The sequence below is a fragment of the Alnus glutinosa genome, chromosome 2, assembly GCF_958979055.1.
Source record: "Alnus glutinosa chromosome 2, dhAlnGlut1.1, whole genome shotgun sequence".
NCBI classification, from domain to species: Eukaryota; Viridiplantae; Streptophyta; class Magnoliopsida; order Fagales; family Betulaceae; genus Alnus; species Alnus glutinosa.
The window spans coordinates 37,628,498-37,650,964 of record NC_084887.1 but is presented as its reverse complement, the minus strand read 5'-3'; the positions used below and the strand labels follow the sequence as shown (position 1 = coordinate 37,650,964).

Below are 22,467 nucleotides of genomic sequence, written 5' to 3'. Positions count from 1 at the left end.
CTTCTCATTGTCTCACTCTTTTTTGGTCTGTGGGGTGATTTTGAGAATAAAAAAAGAATAAAACTTACATTTAAATAGAATAGAGTGAGATTTAGAGAGTTTACTGCAAATTGCTTTTGTAAAGTTGGTAGTTAAACTAAAAAAGTAAACTTTTTAGCCAGATTTCAACAAAAGAATAAAGAGTTCACTAAGGATGCTTATTGCAAATTTTTTAAAAGTCGATACACTAAATTAATAATTTTTAAACTTTAAAAAGATATTGCAAAAATGATAAAAGTTCCAAAAAATAAAAAAAAAATAAGTGAAGTTTACTCTTTTTCTTTTTAAAAGTCCCGAGTAGCGGGTGGGATTGTTGTGCATACAACATTTACAAACTACTTATCTATTCTATTTTTTACATTGAAACTTGAAAGGTGCATTAAATATTTTAGAAGATGGATGGGATTGACATAGCTAGAGTCTTACAGAAACTATATATTTTTAAACAATTTTTTTAATATTTTTAATCAATTTTTTTCAACTTAATCTTTTAATCTTGCCAATTGTGAACCAAAATTCTAGCTCCAACACACTGCTTGAATCTCTTTTCTTTTAGACAGGTAGACCGGCATGCCCCCGGACATGAGCAATTATTTATGAATCATATATTTGTATCGTGTTACATATATAATGCTCACACACACCATATCAGATTCTTATTCTGGTCAGATAGCTTCTCAATGCAGTGGAAAAACAGAAGGATAGGGGTACACCATAAAAGCAAGCATGCTGCGCGCGTTCTACAGGGTGGGAGGGATCCATATATAGCCATGTGTTTGAACATAGCCAGCTTTTGCTAGCAGCCCATCTGCTTCTGCAGGACCTCGGCTGCCCGGTTGGTACGGAAGCGGCTTCAGTTCGCCATCGTCAATTCTGTGCAGAAGAGGTGTGAAGATCTCCCAGGCCGCCTGATGATCGACGCAAAAAAGTACAGTCAAATTGGTAACTCTCACTATGTGCTAAGATATTTTACTCACTATACAATGTTCATACCTTCAACTCATCTCTGCGAACAAAATGCTGCTGATCACCTCTTATTCTGTAAAATAAAATTCCCATTCTCAGTGATTAAAAAATCAATGTAGCAAGAGTACTAATTCTAGGGTTGGCAATTTGTATTCGAGTCGTGTCGAAACATGGATATAAGACTATAGTTCGCTAATTTCGTGTTGAGTTCACGGGTTGTATCAAAAATTGTCAGTCCTAAATGGCTCATGTCGGGTTCAGGTCATGTCGAGGTATGAGTATAAGACAAACTGAGTTTTCTTCAAACCCAATATATAAAAATGACATGTATAAGTTGAGCATGTAAAAAACACGTTATTTTATTAGCATGAACAAAGTTGGAAGCAATTTTATTAAAAAATCATGTGCATCTAACAAGCTCATAAAAAAATGGACACATCATTTTTATAGATTGGGTTGGAGGAAGTTCTTCTAATCGAGTTTGGAGGAAATCTTTGTCCGGTATAAAACTTTGTAGGTCAACTCTAGCCCGACCTATTAAATGGGTTAGACTTTCAATCATAACCCGTTAATTTCGTGTTAAATTCATATAGGATTATATTAATTACTATTGCGCTAGAGTTGTGTATGCAAAATTCAAAACAGTTGTGCCGACTGCTGTAAACAAAAGCAGAATTATCAGACACTAAGAATATGGAAGAGCAAGGATCATACGTGTCAAGAATTAGACGTTCGTAAGCCTCTGGGATTGTTACCCCTTGATAACGTTGCCCATATGACAAGTCTAATTCACTTTGGACTGCTACCATCTCTAGTCCAGGGTGCTTGACCTGCATGAGAGACATTTTGCAATTGGTTTTTAGAGAACAATAAACTCAAAAAAATTAAACAATTTTAGTGACCCTTATGAGATGATTACAGAAAAATTAAGATTTATATTATTTTCCTAAAATTTCTATAAATCTAATAATGAGCAGTGTACTATCGATAGGACAATATACTACAAAAGTGTGATATAGTATGATACTACTAAAGTTAATTCAAGTGCTCAAATTGCTCTGAGAGAAAGAAGAAAAAAAAAAAACCAAATCATTGTTTTGATGGTTTGATCCACACATGAAGCTAGTGGCTATCTCCAATTTTGATTAGAAGTAAACAGCTATAACACAAAGATCAGGTAGAGAAAAGAGCTATCCCCAGTTACTTTTTTCTGGTTCCAGATAGGTGAAAGATGAACAGGTACACAAGCACACAAGGTTTCAACCTTTACATTGGATAACCAAAAAAGCAACCTTATTTTCAAAACTTAATTTTGGACCCATTTTCCAGATCAGAATAAGAAATTTGGAGATGTGCTGAAGTCTGAAGATTTTCTTTACAAAAAAAAAAAAAAAATGTACCGGAAAAAATCTGCAACTCAAATAATTCAAATACAGATAGATGCACAATGTTTGTTACTTCACATGATGCCCCACCAAGTCTTCAACAACAAACACACACATGAAAACGTAAGCAGGTACCAGCTCAAACATTGTGGACCAATAATTCTTGTAACCGCGCATTAGAATCACTAACATACCGTTAACTTCATGTACATGGCTTCTGAAGGCTGAAGGCGTATTACAAACTCATTTCTCCCTTGCTTTTGACCTAAACATTGAAACAACATTCAATCAAGAAATAGATTGAAACCCTCTAAGCAACCAGTTGACAGACCATCAGATTAAAAACTTTTAGGCAACCAAATATTTGACAGACCATCAAATATAATACAAAAGCAGCTTTAAGGGGTATAACAATCACAGATACTGAATATAGGAAGCCAAGGATATACAAAGCAGTAAGACATGGAATTATGTAGCAAGCAAGTAGAGTTGACAATAAACATATTACAGAAACAGACAATAAGCCTTTTTATTTATTCCCCAGCATAAAATCTTCACAGAAATGGTCACTTAGCTGATAATCATGATTTTTTTTTTTTTTGACAAGTACAAGAACACCTTAGTAAATTGTTGCATTACTTTCATTCATGAGGAGTAAGGAAAAGTAATGACAATTGCCCCATCCCAAATTTGTTCACCAACTTCCATTTCACATTTCAATATGCTAGGTACAAAAATTATGTCAGATCATGACATTCCTTTCTGCACGCAAGTTGAACATAGAAAACTAGAGAATATGTATCATGAACCAAGCTAAATTTTGAAGATAAGTCACACAGAATTCTAAAGGTCTGGTGCCATACATTTGAATATATCACCAGGAACATCCTTAAATTGAACTCGTATTTCTGCCTTTCTTGAATTCAATGCTTTTCCAGCCTTAAGTATAAAAGGGACACCTGAATAAGAAATTGGCTTTTACTGTAAGAAGAAATTGAAATATATATATATAATAAATACCCAAATGGGAGGCTCAGAGGTTATTTTTACAGAACTATAAAGAAGTTTCAAAAGAAAAATAAACAAATTGTGAAATATATCATACCTTCCCATCTTTCATTATGTATTCTCAGAACAACAGTTGCAAAAGTCGGAGTGTTTGAGTGATCAGGAACTGTTGGATCATCCCTATAGCCTTCGTATTGTCCAAGAACAACCTCTTCATCTTTAATTGGAAGAACCGATTGAAGAACCTGAGTTTCACATAATAATCAGAAAGCAATATAAGAAGACATGTCTGGAACTCATAGCATATAGTTAAGAGCAGAATATTTTATGGGGAAAAATGTTTTAGGTCAAATGTAACACATGAATATTCCTTTAAAAAAAAGGTCTTTCGACAATCTTATACTCTCTAGATCTACAAAGGTTGCTTTAATTCTTATGTTCATTTAGTAAGTATACTATGATAAATAAATTTTAATGGGACAGAGACAGAAGGGTGTGGATTGGAGGTATGGGGACCTAACACATCCTGGTTTTCTTACTGTATCAGAGAGGCTTTAGAGCACGCAATGGCATGTAAAGATACGTACCTTGACTTTCTCATCCCGGATGTGCTCAGGTTTGAGAGAAACGGGCTTTTCCATGGCAACCAGGCAAAGAACCTGCAGTTGGTAGATAAATAGTGAATAATATAGTTCTGTCAAAATGAAGACATCTTCCTTTTTCTAGTGATAGGTTGGGAATTTGTGTGGCAATGGGTTGCAAGGGAAGGTTGGAGTAACAGAAGTCCGAGGAAAGAGGGCTGAAGTTGTATATGTAGCCACAACAGACACGAGGCCCACCAAGTTCCTATACGTATCTTATCACAAGCAAATGTCAAACATGAATAACTAAAATGGACTCAGAAAAACTACAGTTCAGGACAACATAAGATAAATGGGACTCTAACTACCTAATGCTCCAACAAAATAACTAATCCAGACTTGAGAGATAATCAATCATACAGAGATGACATCTAATATATATGAATCTACTTTATCTTAATACCAAGGCCTTACCTGCAATAGATGATTTTGAATGATATCACGAATAATTCTGCCAAAATGACAATTAATTAGTTAGTTCTCTTTACCAAAACGATCTATTTACTATATAAAACCAGGTAAAACCAACAACAGAGATTCTAAAAATTGTTTAGCCATTTAAAATTAAAATTTTAAAGTTTCTTTTCCAATGTCAGCAAAAAATATAGAATGAAGTAATAATGAAAAACTAAGACCAATTTATAGAATGCAAATTTTCAAATACAGGAAATTTGAAAAACAAAAGAACATTTTAAAAAGACACAGATGATTTCTCATTTAAGGTCCTGCAAGCAAACCAACCGAGATGCAAGCATTAATAGAGCATACCCATATTCATCAAAATATCCACCACGACCTTCAGTCCCGAAATCCTCCCTGAACACAATCTGCAAGAGAAACATACAAACAAGATGTAAATTGAAATTCGTGACTTACTAATGCTGGGAAATACCAAGTTACATTAGATGACAATGAATTTACAACTTTATATATCAAGGTAACCATTGATTGATACACATGTAGTTTGGAGGGCACAACAAGATTATAGCCTCGATATAGAGTGCCTCATACTTTATCCCCAGTCTTGTACTTTTACAACCTCACCTTAGGTGAGTAACTTTCAAACATGATCAGTGAAAGGACTCTCACCTGTACATTGTCGATGTTGTCACGATTCCAAAGTGGTAAGAAGAAGCGATTTGCAAAACGAAGAACCAACTGCATATTCAATGTCAGAAGAGAAATAAGCAGAGTCTATGAAACAAAATAAATAACAACTAAAACCTATTTATACATATATTACCAAATTCTGCACCAATTCCTTTCCCAAATAGTGATCAATACGGTAAATTTGTGGTTCATCAAATAACTCTCCAATCTGGGAACTGAGTTGCTCGGCAGATGCCAAATCTTTGCCAAAAGGTTTCTCCACAACAATCCGCGTCCATCCACCAAGATCAGCTGGAAATTATTAGACAAAGGCACAAAGCCATTCAGAAAGTCCGCATCAGATATTCAAATTCTACATATTGTTCAGGAACCACAATAGCAACATGCCTGATTCGTCCAACTAAATTGCCAAATTTTCAATCCATGTTATTAAAACTTAAGTGAAGAGAACAATATTTTCCACTTCTCTAAGCAAACATGGAATTAATGGGAATTGTGAAATGTGACATTAAACGGGAACTCAAAAGTCCTAATTTTCCTTTTCTGGTATCTCATTACCAAAGCAAATATTCAGATATCTATCAGACTTCTTCCTTACCACCAGAACAATGCTAGAAAGTACTAAAAAAAATTAGCAACTCAGGTAACATCGTTATAAAGCCAATGACTGGGTATCAAGTTTCTAAAGTCACGCTTAATGGCAAAATGGCAACTTCTACGAGCAAAGTGTGACCATGAAAAGGAATGAAAAGACTATTTTACTTAAAGAAGCATAAAATAAGTCTAGAGTGAAACCTCTACAGAACTTTCATGCTAAACCATAGCTGATACAGATCAAATAGTTAACTGTCTTCTTCAACCAATGCCTCCTCAGCTGGGTATCCATATCTTTCCTATTTTTCATCTTTAAGCTCCTTTCTAGAAGTATGTTAAAGAAAGTTTGGGAATGTATATAGGATGGCAAGATAATTGTCAATTTTACACAATATATGATAGTTGTTTTATTATTATTTCCCAAAAACAACCTTCATGCAATATATTTGAACAGCAATATGAAGGAAATTTACCTTCTTAAAAATAAATGACCACACACTATTAGCAGGAGTTTTTTGATAATTCCAGCTACAAAACCAAAAATGAGTTGGAAAAACTAACATTTATTCATGCAATAATCCTTGATCATCTTGCAGACAGATGGATAAACTGATGGAGGAAGTGCAAAATAAAAGAGTCTCCGATATGATCCTTCCACACTCTTTTTTGATAACTCATGCTCCAAAATTTCCTTATCCAACAGCCGAAAGCCCTCTTTGGAATCATAAGAACCACTTACATATTTAATCTACAAAAATAAGTTGAAGCAATTACATGTTATTTGTGGGTGCATCACGGAACAAGTCCAAACTGATGCAGGATAAGGGTTTGTACTAACCAGTTGCAGAAACTTGGATACATTTTCCAATTGCTCTAACGAAGCACTTTTTTCTTTAATAAGATATCTGCAGGTATTTATCACATACAAATCAATCCTAATTGTTAGCTATTCTTATGAACAACTGAAACAAGCAATCGAAGAAACAATTTCAGTGAGCACAAACCATGAATAACATTATTCAGGAAAACAAATGGCGAAAAGGAAGTGCAGACATAAGATAACAATCAAAGAAATAAAAATTCAAAAGAAAATGAAAGTGAGCAGAACAAGGAAAAATCAGCAGGTATAGTTCTCTTCTTCCTTCTAAGTATCAAGCAGGCAAGTAAGCTTTAATTATATTTTATTAGTAAAAATAATTTCCAAGGAGGGACATATGGATGTTCACGCCAAACATTGTTCCTCCTACTCATTATGTTTATTATAATCAGAGGATATAATATAGAAACAGACAACAGAAATATATCTCACCCACGTATGCGGTTTCTTAGCTCATCATCCGAAATCTTAGTCCTTGCATAGCCAAAAATGTGAACTTCATCAGGATGTAGGAATCCCTGCAAACAACTCAATGCATTTCAAAGTGAGAATGACAGTTCATAGCTCCTAAGAACAACAAGCAACTCTAAAAAACTTCCTAGGTAGTCTTAACAAACAGAAGATTAGATTATCAGTTGTCTTTCTGAAAATTGCATCAAAACGGATAGAGTATGAAGATCAAATTTAAGGGCATCATCTTAAGAAACAGTGACCAAATGAGAACAGTAGAAATCAGTCCGTCTACTCATCTTCATGACCAATTATATCGAAAATTCAATAGAAGTAAAATATTAAATTATTTCTCAATTTCTAGAACAGATTAACAACAACAAAAATACATATAATGCATGTAAACATTACACAAAATTCACAAAAGGGTCAAAACAACCTGCAGAAAAAGGTGGAAGAGCGCTGGAAAAGTTTTCTTCTTAGCAAGATCGCCAGAAGCACCAAGCACAACAATGGAGAGGCACCCAGTTTCAGGAGCATTCTCAACAGCTCTTGCAAGCGCCTCACTTTTAGAATTAGCTCTTTCTTCAATGTGCCATGATCCTGACATCTTTTCAGATGGACAAAAGGTTCACAGCTACCTCACAATTTTTTATACTATAATCTGTAACAAGAAAAACGATCAGGTGTAAGCAAAGCTACCGAAAATGGGTGTTGCACTGTATTGGTCTAAGCAGAAACAATAATTTTGATTCATTTGCCAGAACATGGAATCGAATGAGCCAGTTTTCACTCAATGGGATTGGGTTAACTAGATTAGCCAAAATTTCAGATCCCAACCACCTCCTCTCTGATCCCCGAGTCTCTCAGAAAATTCAGCGTGTTTGACCAAAAAAACAGTATTGAATTCTCAACCCAAAAAAACAAACGATCAAACAAAGATTGATGTAGAATTAGAAAAACAACAGGTCTGTGCTTCAAAATTACCCAACTAACCGTTGGACCAAATACACAGCTTAATTGTGGAGAATTCAAAGATTTTGATTTTCCTCCTACTTTCATCGACTTTCTCGACGGCCAAACAGACTGGATACAAAGAACTATATCTCACAGAACCAAGACTTTTATCTCTATAGATGGATCTCAATCCCCACAATCACACAAATGATCAGGGAACGAAGCTTTTCAAAATCATTTAACAGAACGAGAATTTCCGTAACGACATGAAATCAAAATCACCGTTACCGGATTCCAGCAACGAGATCACAAAGCTGAGAAATGCCGCTGCAAATTCCTCTCGTCTGGCCAAGAATCACAACTCTTTAAGACCCGTAGTGTGCGTGTGTGCGTGCGTCAGTGCGGGTAAAGAAGAAGAAGTTTTTCTTGTTTTTCAGACAGTTGCGTCGTCCACCAACTCTCTGTCACCACCCGCCGTAGCAAAAATCAGAAAGTCGTTATACGACCTTCCATTAAAATTTTAACTATTTGATTCATTAAATACCTGAAATTTACCGTTGTAACAACTTAGCTTTCTTCGAAATGGATTAGAAAAAAGGTAAAAACTATTAGTCATTGTTGGCTGAAATTTAGTTTATTACATTTATATTTAAAGTACCTAATTTTCATATGTATTTTTAGCAATAGAGAAATGATATTTTGCCACACAAAGACACAATTATTAACAGAACTATTGACTCTTTTTTCTTCTTTTTTTAATTGTTTTTTACTTTTTTTTAAAAAAAAAAAACAAAAAATACAAAACTAGACCCTAACCCATATACATTGTTTTGTGATTTTTTTGTTTAAAAAATAATAATAATAATTGTATTAATATTTATGTCATGGGGGTGGCAACCTATCATATCTTTTTATATAATTAGCATAACATATGATTATGAGGCAAATAAGTTTACAAGCAGAGAGAATAAAATGTCAAAATCTTCTTTCTCACATGTATTTTTAAAAATACATATAAAAATTACATATTATGTAATAAAAATATATCGAATTAAATTCTTTCTACGAAAACTTTGTCCTGGCTCTAATATTTATCATATTATGAGTTTTTTAATGTATTATATCTTGTTAAATTCAATGAATTGTATGCTAAAACGTTAAAATATAAATAATTGTTAATTAAAATTAATTGTCAAGGTTTGAAAATTGTTCAATTCTCCGATATGGTGGGTAGGTGAGTTGACGATAATTTTGGACAGCTGACAACTTGGCATCTATTAATAATGTTAGGTGAGTGAATGAGGCGAAGACAGGTTTCTTTCTATGTTTTTTGGGCAATCAATGGGGTTAGGATATGTTTGGTGAATAGAGTTTCTAAATTTAACCAGGCATAAAAATACTTTTTTTTTTAAAAAAAAAAAAAAAAACAAATAGATACACTAAATGGGAGGGGGAGGGGGGATCCTTCATTCCTTCCTACTAGATGGGTGAAGAGGGGGAGGAGAGGGGAGGCATAAACATGCTTTGAGATTATGTTTAGTATGCGAAATGGCTATTTTATTAAAAATATGAATAATTTTTATTGAAAAAAAAAAATATGAAATAAAAATGAAATAGCCTAAAAATAGTCATTTTCTCATGGGCAATAAAAAGGATTATTCCAAGTGTTACATGCTTATTATATACCCTGACACTAGGCTATTATATTCTACATTATTTCACTCTTAATAAAAATTATTTATTCTTTTAAATAGAATAGTCATTCTGCATATCATATGTAACCTAAATTCCATATAAACACTTAAGAAACTGATTGTTTTCAGATGTTAACTAAAAAGAAACAAAAGTGTCACATGAAACTACCGTATCAATTTGTAAATACCTGTAGTGCCCTCGTTACCGGTGGCGGAACTAAATGGGGGCCATGGCCTCCCCTCTCCTTTGGCTTTAATATGTATAATTAAATAATTATATATAGTTAATTTTTTATACAAAATATATATAAATGTAGTTTAAAAATCAGGCTTAACCACTATTGAAATTAGACTTTGCCACTAATTAATGCTTTAGTAGCTCACAAAAATAAATCTTAGGTTCCTGATCCTCAAATAATATAGGCGTGACTTAAAAAATAATAATAATATAGGCGTGTAAATGTTTGATTCAATGTTGACCATTTGAGTCCGTATATTGTTGATCTATAATTTAAACGGGGAAAGGTACTACCAGTCAACAGGTAGAGAATTACGATTTTATTTTTTTCTTTAAAAAAAAAGAAAGAAGAAAAAACAAACGTGTAGATAATTGGATTTTATTATATTAAACCTTTGTAAGCATGTTGATCAGCATGCCTCAATTGTGACGCCAATAAAATGGATAAACTATTGTCATGCGTCAATCTCAAAGAATTATATCTATCGCAACAAAAAGTTTATCGACTCAACAAATTATTTAATCTACCAAATTCACGTTTGGAAATACACCTTACTCCTTTGTTACAAACCTACTTACCATGATTTTCATCCATGATGAGATACTACTAGTATCAACTAGACCAAAAATAAATAAATAAATAAATTTGTAGTGTCCACCAGGGCGGAGCCAGGTTTTAAAATTTGGTGGGGCCAAATTGAGAAAAAAAAAATTTGGAGGGGCCAAAACTAAGAAAATAAAAAAAATAAGGGGTAAAATTTTAAATTTTAAATTCTTTTTTTTAGATTTTTTATTTTTTTTGGGAGAAGCTTGGGGGCCAGCCCCAAGCCAAAGAGTAGCTCCGCCCCTGGTGTCCACTATTCATAATGTCTTGTCAACTTTATTGTAATGAGAAAAATATATAAAGTATTACTAAATGAATAAACACCCCGTCATCTTGGTAAAAAAATTGATATTCCTAAAATTTCTCAATTCGAAAATAACAAATTGCCTATTTTTCAACAGGATACACCGACACAACCACCAAAGCAAAAGTCCAAAAATATTTTTGAACATATAAGAACCTTTTGTGAACGTGGAGAAACAAAAAGAAAGAATCGGAAGGTGCTTTGGAGACCGCTGAAAACGGATAGTCTTGAAGCAAATGAGATATTTTGCAGCAAGCCAGAGAAAAGTCAAAGTTTGACACAAGTGCTGGAGTAGGTTGATAGAGACCAGACGAACGACGTTGGAGGTTGGTGGTTGGTCGTCTGAGGGACCAACCCGAGGGCCCCTTCACCGGAAGCCATGTATGTCACATTGTCACCAGACACCAGGTGGTGTAGTTTTGAGATTATAATTCTCTTAAATTAAATGATTCATTCGAGTTCCACTAGATAGATTATTAGCAGCCACCATGTTGGGCTAGTCAGTGTACCCATTGTTCAACAATGGCCTACAGAAAAAGCAAAATTTTGACAGCTAGATATCAAATTCCAGGATTGGTTGGATGCCACGGCCGTGTATTGAGTTGAGATTATAGCATTTTTAGTAGTCTCATCAAATTTTACTCACCAAAATAGTTAAAAATTATTTTTTTCTATTATGGTGAGCCACTTTATTAAAATTCCCTCCGGCAGCCTCACAATTTTAACTAGTCAATATTTACTATTCAATTTAAATAATAATTTTTCAGATTTTTTTTATTATTTCTCTATTTAATATTTTTACAAAGAATCATTCGTATCCATGAAATAAAGACATTATTGTGTGTGAGAGAGATGGGAGATGGGAGATGGGAGAAGAAAATAAGAGAAAAAAGGAAAAAAAGTGTGTTGATCATGTGAGAGATAAATGTGAAACAAAATTTGGTGAGTGAATTGGTGAGTGAATATTACTCATCAGAATTGGTGAGTAATTTCACTCATCAAAACTTTTTGGTTAAAATGGTGAGGCTGCTGAAAGTGATTTTTTAGTGTTTTCATCAAATTGACTCATCAAAAGCTATTTTGATAAAACTACTAGGAATGCTCTTACAATTATATTTAAAATGTTTTAAAATGTATAGAACCGTTTAAAAAACATTATTTATTAAAAATGTTGCATGTTACAAAATCATAAAATAAAATAAAAATATTCAGTTGAAAAGATTTTTTTTTTCATTTTTGAAAAAAATGCTTATTTTTTGGTAAAATAAAAGACAGTTTTACTTTAAAGTTTTTTTACAATAAAAAAAAAGAAAAGAAAAGGAATTTGATGAAAATATACTTTATTCTCATTGATAATATGTCACATTTTTAATAAATAATATTTTTCACATTATTTGATTAAAAAAAAAAAAACCTAAACTCGCATCTTTCAACTTTTTTAAAAAATGGTAAGGAATCTTATCCATTAAGCTTGGGTGCTCCCCGATATTTTGCCAGAAATTTAGAAAGGGATTGAAGTGGCACAACGCGACAGAATAAGATGGAGATAAAAGCTAAAAAGTACGGTTTTAACATTACTCGTTAAAGAAAAGAAAAAAATCCCAATCGCGATCATGAATATCTTCGACTTGCATACATGTTTACTTTAAGGATTTATCATGTCCCAAAAATAATGAAATTTATTTTTGAGATTCGAAAATGTATTTCTTGTGTCTTGTTATGAGATTTATGTTTCAATAATCTAATTCCAACTAATTTTGAACTGCCATTAGTGGTGGTAGTTTAATAGTCTCAAGAAAACTTTCAACTTGTAAGTGGTTGGGTATGAATTTTCACACAAGTTTAATTAAGGGTTCGTTTAGGTTTGCAATTTTAAAATGTGCGATTTAAAATAACGATTTTAAAATGTGCTATTTAAAAAAAATAATTTTTAAAAATGCAATTAAGTGTTTGGCAAAATCGCAGTTTAGCCTTTAAAATCGCAAATTAACCTTTAAAATTTTGCGTTTTAAAAAAAAACCATATTACCTGCGATTTGAAAAAGCAGATTTTCTACATTTTCAAATCGCAATTTTTAAAAACGCAGTTTTCAAACGATTTATGTTACGCGATTTAGTTTAAAATCGCACTTATTATCTACAAAATTGCAATCCCAAACGTACCCTAATATTAATTGTTTTGAGTTCAACTGATTCTATAGTGGTGAAATCGGATTAGTTATGGTTCAACTGAGTTTGAAAAAGTGACTGCGGTTTCTCACCTCCTAGGCCATGCTCAGTTGACCACCTCCTCCTATCCTTTTTAATTGAAAAATAAAAATAAAAATAAAAACTTAATTTTGAACTTAAATCAAACCCGTTTTCAATTCATTTTGAAAAGGAATTATAAATGAAATAAAGTTCTTTTAAGCTCAGTGGCTTAAATTGATATGTTGATTTAATAACACTCCCTTCTCGCAACTTAAATATTATTTCAAGATGGTCCAAAATATACTACCATTTTACAAAGTGAAACTTATTTCTTATATAATTTTTTTTGTTATCCTTTTTTATTCCTTCTGAAAAACAAAGAAGATTCTTATCAAAAGTTCTACAATTTTTACTATAAAATAAACAATATTTTAAAGGATTATTATTATTTTTTTTTTTTTTTCTATTCTATTGTTTTAGTCATATGAAATGCATGCTATAGCAATTGTTGTTGTTGTTTTTTTTTTTTTTTCTTTCCTATTTTATTGTTTTAGTCATGTAATATATATATTAATTGTTGTTTAGACCTTAATTCAACGTGAAATGATTGAGTGGTAGTTGAAGTGTTGAACACATTTTCCATCTACAATTCTAGGTTGGTAGGTTTGAAGTGATTGTTAGAGGGTTAACCTTTTGCCTGGTCTTCCTTATCGGGAACACACGTCGCACGGTCACAGGAAGTGAGTGCATTACAAGTTATTTTATAAATTGGGCCGAAGAAAGAAAATACGTGATTTTTTTTTATATTTTGTGGGGTTCAACAAGTGGTTGCAATTATTGTATCTAACCGTTAACTCTAACCATGTTAAGCGGTTATTAAATTTTGATAACCGTAACTACCCTGCCTTAGGTAGTTAGCAGTTTTAAAATAATAATTGGTCAGTAATTATTGAAACTCATAACCGTATCACATAACTATTTTTTAGAAATAAGCATTTTGGGCATTCTATGAGCCTCTTTTTAAGACATTTTTTTATGGTTTTCGGCATTTTTAAATATTTAGAAGGCTTCGAAATATAACAAAGCTCAATATTATTATTGTTATTATTAGTTATAAATATGGATTAATTTCATTAAACTCAAAATGAAAATCCTATATCAAACACACTAAAACGAACAACAAACATTGTTTTGTATTGCAGGTGTGCGGTTAACGATTATTAACCACCTTAACTACCCCTAAAATTACTAATCCTTCCGCTCTAGACAATTAGCGATATATATATATATATTTTCAACCACCTACCCTAGGCAGTTAGCGGTTTTTTTCAATAGCCTATAAAGCGGTTATGTGGTTAACGGTTTTTAGCGGTTACTAACCACCTTCTTGTATATCCCTAATAATAGACTGAATTAAAATAAAAAATCATTTGACCCCATTTAAAAGAAAACTTAGTTCGTTTCTTCCCCCTTTATTTTTTTTGGGGCGGAAAAAAAGTGAGACTCTAAAACAAGTATGAAAAATAACCATAAAGGAGTAGAGTTTTCTAATTGTGTTGTTTCTTTCTAAATTTCATCTTCATAAGAGTAAAACAAGAATATGTGTTGTTTACACATCAACTTTGTGTATACCAAGACATATTGGGTATGAGACTCATGCATGTAGATTCCATATATTTTGATGTACACCAAAGTGCATACAAAATCATTAGCTGAAAGGAAAAACTCCGCCCTCCAAATTCTTCTATAAGCTCGAAAAATTAAGAAGTGTCAATTTGTGTGGCTTTTTATTTCCCTTGACAGTAGGAAAGACCCTCCCTATTAGTAGGTTTAATTTGGATTTTTGCACGATTGTTTCCTCTGTTTTCCTGTCTTGTTTCCCCTTTTACTTTGAAAAAAAAGGAATAAGGAGAAACCTTCACTGGTTCAATTTCTTTCCAATTCCGATAATAGTTATTAGTTCATGCCGCATTCACTTTTCAAAGTCATAAACCTTTTTTTGTTCTTCTGCAATATTGGACTATTAACGATATAAATTTATGTGGCAGTTTATAGGAGTGTCACGTGCTATAATGTTAATTAATTATAATATTAAGCAACATATTGTGATAAATAAAATTAATTATTTAGTGATTTATGTGAAAATTATTACGTAAACTGTCACATCAATTTTAAAAAAAATAAAAATAAAAATTGTCTTATTTTGACGAGAGGAACATATCCAATTAGGAGGAAATTTAAGAGCAATTGAAACGAAAAGAATCATTCATTTATGTTTTATTCAAGAAAAGTTTATCAATGACTTAAAAAAAGGGCCTTGTGTCGCCATAAGCTTTGTAGTCGTAGAGATAGCAAAGCTATCAAAAGATGATTTAGCAAGCAACTTCACTTTAAATTTATAATTTTTTTTACATGGCTGTAATCATTAGAATGCGAATAATAATAAAATTTAGAGGAGAAGAAGAACAATAATTTTGAAAGAACAAACTCAAAATTACTTATGAAAATAGAATGTCCACTTTTTTCCTTTTTTCTTTAAATTATTTTTCTTCATTATGACATTACCAATCCCATTACTCCACTCCACTCCACCAAACAATCCATGTCTTTATCCTTAAAACTGGTTGAAGGGCCCCCCCCCCCCAATAGGCCCATATGCCCTGAAAAATGTGGGATACTTATTGGATATGTAGGCCAAGGTGTCTTTGGTTGGTGCCATTATTATTGCCATTGTGGTAGTTAATTCTCTTGTTGGAGATGAAATGTAACGTGCCCTTAAAAGGGGTGATGGGGACTGGGGAGGTATTATTGATATGGTTATTAGGCATGTTGGTATAGTATTTGAATCCTCTTCAATTCAAATAAACTGGCCCAGTCCTTGTAAAAATAAGGTTAAAATTGTCCAAAAAAAAATGTGAAATGATAATTTTGTATTTATTTCTTCAAGGACTGAATACTCCCCTCACCAGTTCAGAATCTGTTTCCGTTGGTATAAGTGTCTTTGGTGGTGATTTAATTACGTGGGTCTAGTTGTTTTATTCCCCGATCTTCCCTGACCCTGTGATTGAAACCCAATAGCGCGAATAAGTCAAGAAAGATTGGGCCTAAACTTGCAGCCACTGGTCTATCAGTTGAAATAACAGAACACATCTCCATTTCTTGGCTCAAATTTAGATTTCACAGATCTGATTGATGTATATATTGTCACATGATTTATTTGTTACCCAGCATCTCGTACACCGCTAAAATGCAACAAAACAAAATTTAAACCATGAAATGAATGATCTGAATGCAGCAGCGGGAGGGGGTTGTTTGAAGAAGAAGAGTGCTGGAGGGGTTTGCCAGAATTGACAAACGACATAAGACACCATTTAAAAGTATATAGACAAACAACAAAAGATCCAACCATGTTACTTTCTCAAGGACTGAGGCATAAATTACATATAACCAACATCCGCACAACACCATAGAAGTACGAACAACCCTAACCAAACATAAGGTGGCGGTAAATATGCTTAAGATTACTGAAGTCGCATGTTAAAGCTTTGCCTGCAGTAACCAAACCAGAACCCAGAATTAGCATAATGAGATGAACAGAAATCACCTCAGTTAAATGGAAGAAATGGTCCAAAAAGGAACAAGGAGCTGACTTCCATAGTTGCCATTTCACAGTTTCAGCCACTTGGGCTTAACAGGTTTCTTGTCGGCAGGCTTTTGATCTTGGACGACGGGGGAGGGTGCTGCTGTTACAGGTTCTGGTGTGGGTTGAACAGGCTCTGCCTGCTGGCTCTGCTCTGCAATGAGTTCCAAACCTTTCAAAGATAAGATCTCTTCCTGAAGGAAGGGACCTGAATTGTCATATGTAGAATCATCACCTGAAGATGCCATGACATGAATTATACAGCATTAGTTATTGCCAAATCATAATTGCTAAAAGCAAATCGAGAACAATTGAATAATAAGGGGAGGGGTGACAATGGCGTTCTTTGTTAATGATACGAATTAAAAAATTGGAATTCGGCCACCTCACTTTTAACTTAAAAGTACTTGTTCACTTTCTTTGCCAAGGGGTCTTAACTTCGTTGGGCTAGGCCAGATCTTACGACCTCCACGTGCTCAGCAACCCTCAGAAGTGCCACATCTATGACGAAGAATGGATTCAGGCAGTGGAGGCAGTGGAGTTCGCAAGCACTAACATTATACCATATATATATAATGTTTTTTTTGTTATATTATCGGGTCGGGACGGGTTTGTATTCAGTTTTTTTTCGCAAAATGAACTCCAACCCAACCCAGTCGGAATTTATAAAACCATTACCTACCCCGAGCCACTGGGAGCGGACCAGACGACTTGGGTTAACTCAGTAAGGTCGGCTCGGGTGGTTTTGCCCAGCCTAGTTGTGAAAAGAACCAGCCCTAGATCCTCAACCTCAATAGTCAACATAAAATTGAAATTTTCAGCTAGATTAGTAAACAAGCATTTAGTGGCTAGGACAGGTCAAAAACTAAACCATCTTTTGGATGACAATGTTCTTAAAGACTTCACTGGAGAATGTCCTTTCTACGCAGATGAATTATGGATTCAGTGATTTCCACGGTGGACTCTAGGAAGTTAAAAAGTGTCGTGTCAAGCAAGAGTTGCTCTATGATACAAATCAATGGCATGGTGAAAGTCAAGCATGCTATTAACAAGGTAACATTAGTCACAATGAATCTCCCAAAGAGAAGAGAGTAATCCTGAAGGACCAAAAAGAATAAAATGTTGAAATCCTCAGCCTAACCTAAAATTGGACAAAGGCGTGATCATTGCAAAAGATTGAATTAATTAGGACAATGATAGGTATATAAAGATGGTAAAGCAAAAGTTACAACTAGACATGAACATCAAGGCAGAAATATTTCAATTGAATTATGGCATCAAAAATCATTACTAACCTTTTGGTAGATCGTATGTAAAATACACAATTGCCCCAGGAACAAAGCCAGCACTGTAAAAATCTTGTGCCATGTCTTTTATCTGCCTTTTCGGAGGAGTAGTATCTGTAACACAACCAAAGTTTACCCTTCAATGCTTTAGCTACAGAAACCCTTATTAACATCTGTCTTTCAGATAATTGTTTAAAATAAATCCAATCTTAGACAGACAAATAAATATTTTGATATCGATAGGCATACATATATAGAATGGTAGTTCTGGTCGAGCAACCACTTTCATGAGAAGATCAACCAAGCTCTGAATTGTCTCTGATGGATGAAATGTGACCTCTAATGTGTGATGATCAGGAAAACGAACCCTAATCACAGCCTACATACATAAGAAAAATTCAATGATAAGGTTAAAGTCTCTACTGAACCAAGCTAAAGTTTGGATTGCATCATAAAAATTCTGATAATTAGTAGTGAATGATAAAAGAAAAATGCAAAAAATTAAATTAAATTAAAAAAATTAAAAAAGAAGAAAGAAGAAAGAATAACAAGAAGAAGAAAAGAAAAGAAAAAGAAAAGAAAAGAAAAAAGAAGTCTTAAGAAGAAAGGTTCCATTGAGCACCTTTGTTGCTTTTGACCTACGAGCTGTCACTTCTGCATCTCGGAGTTTTCGTGTCTTCAATAATTTATCTGTTCATTATATTCCATTGCACATTAGAAAAAGTATCCAACATATCTCACACACATTCATACTTGTATTTATATGCATAACCATGTGTTAAATGCCCAATAGGGTTCTTTGAACTTCTCCAATCGTTCAACTTTTATATCCATTCTCAGGAAACATAAACAACAAAAAACTATGTATATGTGGGAAAAACTCCCAAGAAATAAGAAAGTAGAAGAGGTCTCCCATTCCTTGCTTATATTCATAGCACACCACGGGATATGGGTTATAATCTAATCTACCAAAATTTGTAACTTCAAGCAAAACAACAATAAACCCATTTATGTGACCAGCAATAAAATAAATTTTATCAATAGGAATTACATTTAGTCCTACCCAGATCTGCAACAAGTTTTTCAAAACGGTTAGTAAAAGAACAGCCTCATCCTTTCATATTACCACTCATAAAATAGGGCCATCATCAATATTACCTTCCTTTTTAGCCGCTAAAATTCGATAATAATCCTCGGCCGTGAACTCATAGAAGTCATCTGTCTCCTCTGCCATACAACATCCGAGAAAAAGAATAAAAGAGATCATCATTATGACATTGAGAAAAAATTTCTTTTGCAGGTGTTCTAAAATATAACTGGCCTGATAGGTAACTTATGAGACTAAGTGAATATTTTGGCATAAGGAAGAAGATATAAGAGTTGAAATGCTGCATACCACTATTGGACACTTCATTTGAGGATGGGGAAAGTGCTGGTGTTTGAAATACACGGATTTCTCGCCCAAATTTTTCTTTAATAGCTGCAAACTTGGCCTGATACCATTGAAAAAGAAATTCAACATAATGTAACACCAGGAGAGCATACCATAAGCCATGTGACATTGAAATTGAAACAGTCTCAGTCTGAGAGTGTAATTTGAAAATTTCACCAAACGTGGTCGTCCAGGAAAGTGGACAAATTGTCATTTGAGCCTAGGAAGAGTGGATACTAACTAGATTAAGAATAACAAGAATACATCAAACATTAAGGTCAAAAGGGTTGTCATTGACAGAGAACCTGTTCGGTTACTAGAGCAAGTAGCTTAATTGGGATATATGTCCATAACCTCATATACTCCCCGAGAATTGAACCCGAGACCTCACCCACCATCCCAATATAAGTCCATAACTTCTTATATGAAGCCCCCACAACATTCATGTTTTGTCACAAACCGCCTTCTACAAGTATTCAGCTTCTTTCCAATGAAAAGGCAATCAAACAACTTTCTTCAACGGTTCAATAAGACTTAAAACCATGAATTAGGGGAAAAATGCACGTCGAGACAAACTAAATTTGGCAAACGTTAGTTCTACTGGCCAATTCAAACTACTAAAGAGCTAGAAAAGAATCAATGGTACAAGACCAAAGCCACTAGTTAATTCAGGTTTATGCATTTTCATTTGACAAATAAGATCACATAGATTAATTGAAGAACATTGATGCAACTTGATGACTTGAGAGCACAAAAACAAAAGATGAATTACATAAAAGAGTATGCCCAGCAAAATCACTAAAATTAACAAGGCAACTTCAAGAAACCAATTCTTGATCAAAAGCTCACAGTAGTACCAATATCATACATTATAAACTTTATATGCTAAGAAGGTGCGAGCTTTTCATATTCTATACATTACAAAGCTTATTGTCCATAAACTAAATTTGGAATATTTTCAATCTTGTCAACTATTATCTATCCAAAGCTTTCCACCGTAAATTCCTATGTTCTTCTGCCACTCAATTGTGTTCTAAAATCAAGGTTGATATCAAAACCCGGGCATGCGGCAATATCTGTTTATCGCTTCAAACTTTCCCGAAATCTAAAAGGCATAAACAAAACCGCGCCAAATTGAAAGAGCAACAATATCGGCACCAAACCCACGAGTAAATCTTCCAATATTCAACAATTAAAGCACAATTAGACCGCCTTAGACAAAACCCAGAGCGACCCATTATCAAAAAGAAAGACTTGAACCAGAAAGTAGATAAAGATCAACAAAACTTTTTTTTTTTTTTTTGATGAATCAAGATCAACAAAACATTGCATATACAAATACCATAAAAAGGTGAAGTTTAGGAAGAAAAATAACCTTAGCAGCTTCAACCTCCATAGGATCAATGTTGGTGAGCCTTATTCTTTTCAAAGGTAGTGGAGCAGGGGCTTCTACAACCATCAGAGAACAAAGGACAGCGAATCTTATGTCTGCGTTCCTAGTCCTGAATTTTTTATCCACCGGGACTTCTCCCTTTCTGTCTGGGAAGTGGGAATTCCTTTCCTCCCCGTACAAGTCTTCGCTTGCACGTGCGTAACCGCATTTGTAGGCCGGCCTTTTCTAAGATTGCGTTGACATGGGCCTGCAAATCCAATTTGGGCTCTTCTTATAGTGCTCATTGTGAGATTAGAAGGCCTTTCATTATAGGTTTTTTTTTTTTTTTTTTTTTTTTTTTTTTTTTTTATGTTCACACAATAGGGGATGAAAGATTCGAACTAGTGACCTCCGCTTCATGTGGCTTGGTCCCTAACCGATTGAGTTACCCCTTAAAGACTTTTCATTATAGTTTTTACTATAATTGAAGTGACAATTTATGTCACAGTTATTATGTCAATTATTAAAATATTGCATATCATATGTTAGTTTATATGGTACTTATTACGCTTATAAAATGATGTGACAATTCATATAACACTCATTTTCTTACTTGTTATTGTTCTAATTATTATTTTATTTTATTTTATCATATATTATTATTTGATTTAGAGTTTATATATTTTTTATGGGATAATATAATTTTCCTTGTAAATTTTAGTGATTTTGCTGGGCAGCAAAATCTTAACAATTTTAATTTTTTTTTTGAATTAAGTAAGTTCCCAATTTTTATTTATTTTTTTTTAACAAGAAAACCGATCTTCATTGATATGTCAAATGCCCAAAGACAAATACAGTGAATAAAGGTACCAAACTCCCTACACACTAAAACATAAATTTTTTTTTACTTAGGTGCTGCCTACAAATACCAAATATTACAGGAATAAACATATGAGCTTCTATTTAACAATAAAATGCCATAACAAATGATAGATGACTGATCTAGCTATCAAGCCATTAAAAATCTAATAATATTTGAAAATTTAACATACAGACTAGCAAAAACTACACTACAACACCGAAAACCATAATAGAAAGCACCATATCACAGATCTAGCGTCCGGAGAGACTGCTGTCATCGGAGATGGCGCTTGCAGACCACATGTTGTCCTTAGGAACACCACTACAGCTGGCGACCGTTGGGAACCACCAGTTACGACCTAGAAGATGGAGCGTGGCCCACACACACGGTTGCCCAAGGAGAAAATCCCTAGCGCGTGCTGGCTATGCGCAGAGCACTGAAGTTCGACGAGGCTGTGGCTTGAGGTGGCAGAACCGAAGGAGGCCAGCAAACACCATAGAGGGAAGCATGTTGTGCTGACTCTGGCGGATAGACACAAATCCAGTTTCAACAATAGATGGAGAAATAAGAAAGTCCTGTCAGCTATCACCAGTGACACGCCAGTGTCACTTCCAATGCCTTATTGCTTAAAAAAATTGAATATAAAAATAATAATAATTAAAAAAAAAAAAAAAAAAAAAAACATAGTCTTTGAAGGACAAGGAGAAGATTCAATTCCACTAAATTTATTTAGGAAGAAACAAAAAGTCTATAGCTCAAAACATATTAGGAGATAATGAAAACAATAAACCTAACAATCGCCCAACAAATTATGGATCA

At 33.7% G+C, this 22,467-nt stretch overlaps 2 protein-coding genes across 3 annotated transcripts; both read right to left on the bottom strand.

Annotated features, from left to right (window-relative positions):
• Positions 1–572: 572 nt before the first annotated feature.
• Positions 573–8,525, bottom strand: LOC133859972 (glucose-6-phosphate 1-dehydrogenase, cytoplasmic isoform). 2 transcript variants are annotated; one of them, XM_062295572.1, is made up of 16 exons: positions 8,310–8,525; positions 7,510–7,734; positions 7,053–7,138; positions 6,582–6,648; positions 6,305–6,491; positions 5,283–5,440; positions 5,129–5,197; positions 4,808–4,866; positions 4,454–4,490; positions 3,986–4,057; positions 3,496–3,643; positions 3,254–3,349; positions 2,585–2,655; positions 1,720–1,835; positions 1,033–1,078; positions 573–947 (listed from the first exon to the last, which is right to left on the bottom strand). In XM_062295572.1, the coding sequence occupies exons 2-16, from the start codon at positions 7,678–7,680 to the stop codon at positions 780–782; spliced, it is 1,551 nt and encodes a 516-aa protein (XP_062151556.1). In that variant the 5' UTR covers positions 7,681–7,734; positions 8,310–8,525; the 3' UTR covers positions 573–779. The 2 variants fall into 2 exon arrangements, with proteins under 2 accessions (XP_062151556.1, XP_062151555.1); XM_062295571.1 differs by having other exon boundaries at positions 8,316–8,525.
• A 7,857-nt stretch (positions 8,526–16,382) lies between these two features.
• On the bottom strand, positions 16,383–20,989 carry LOC133859971 (plant UBX domain-containing protein 1). Its single transcript, XM_062295570.1, has 8 exons — positions 20,790–20,989; positions 19,379–19,475; positions 19,141–19,209; positions 18,605–18,672; positions 18,232–18,361; positions 17,992–18,096; positions 16,707–16,931; positions 16,383–16,605 (listed from the first exon to the last, which is right to left on the bottom strand). The coding sequence occupies exons 1-7, from the start codon at positions 20,871–20,873 to the stop codon at positions 16,723–16,725; spliced, it is 762 nt and encodes a 253-aa protein (XP_062151554.1). The 5' UTR covers positions 20,874–20,989; the 3' UTR covers positions 16,383–16,605; positions 16,707–16,722.
• Between the last annotated feature and the right edge of the window lie 1,478 nt (positions 20,990–22,467).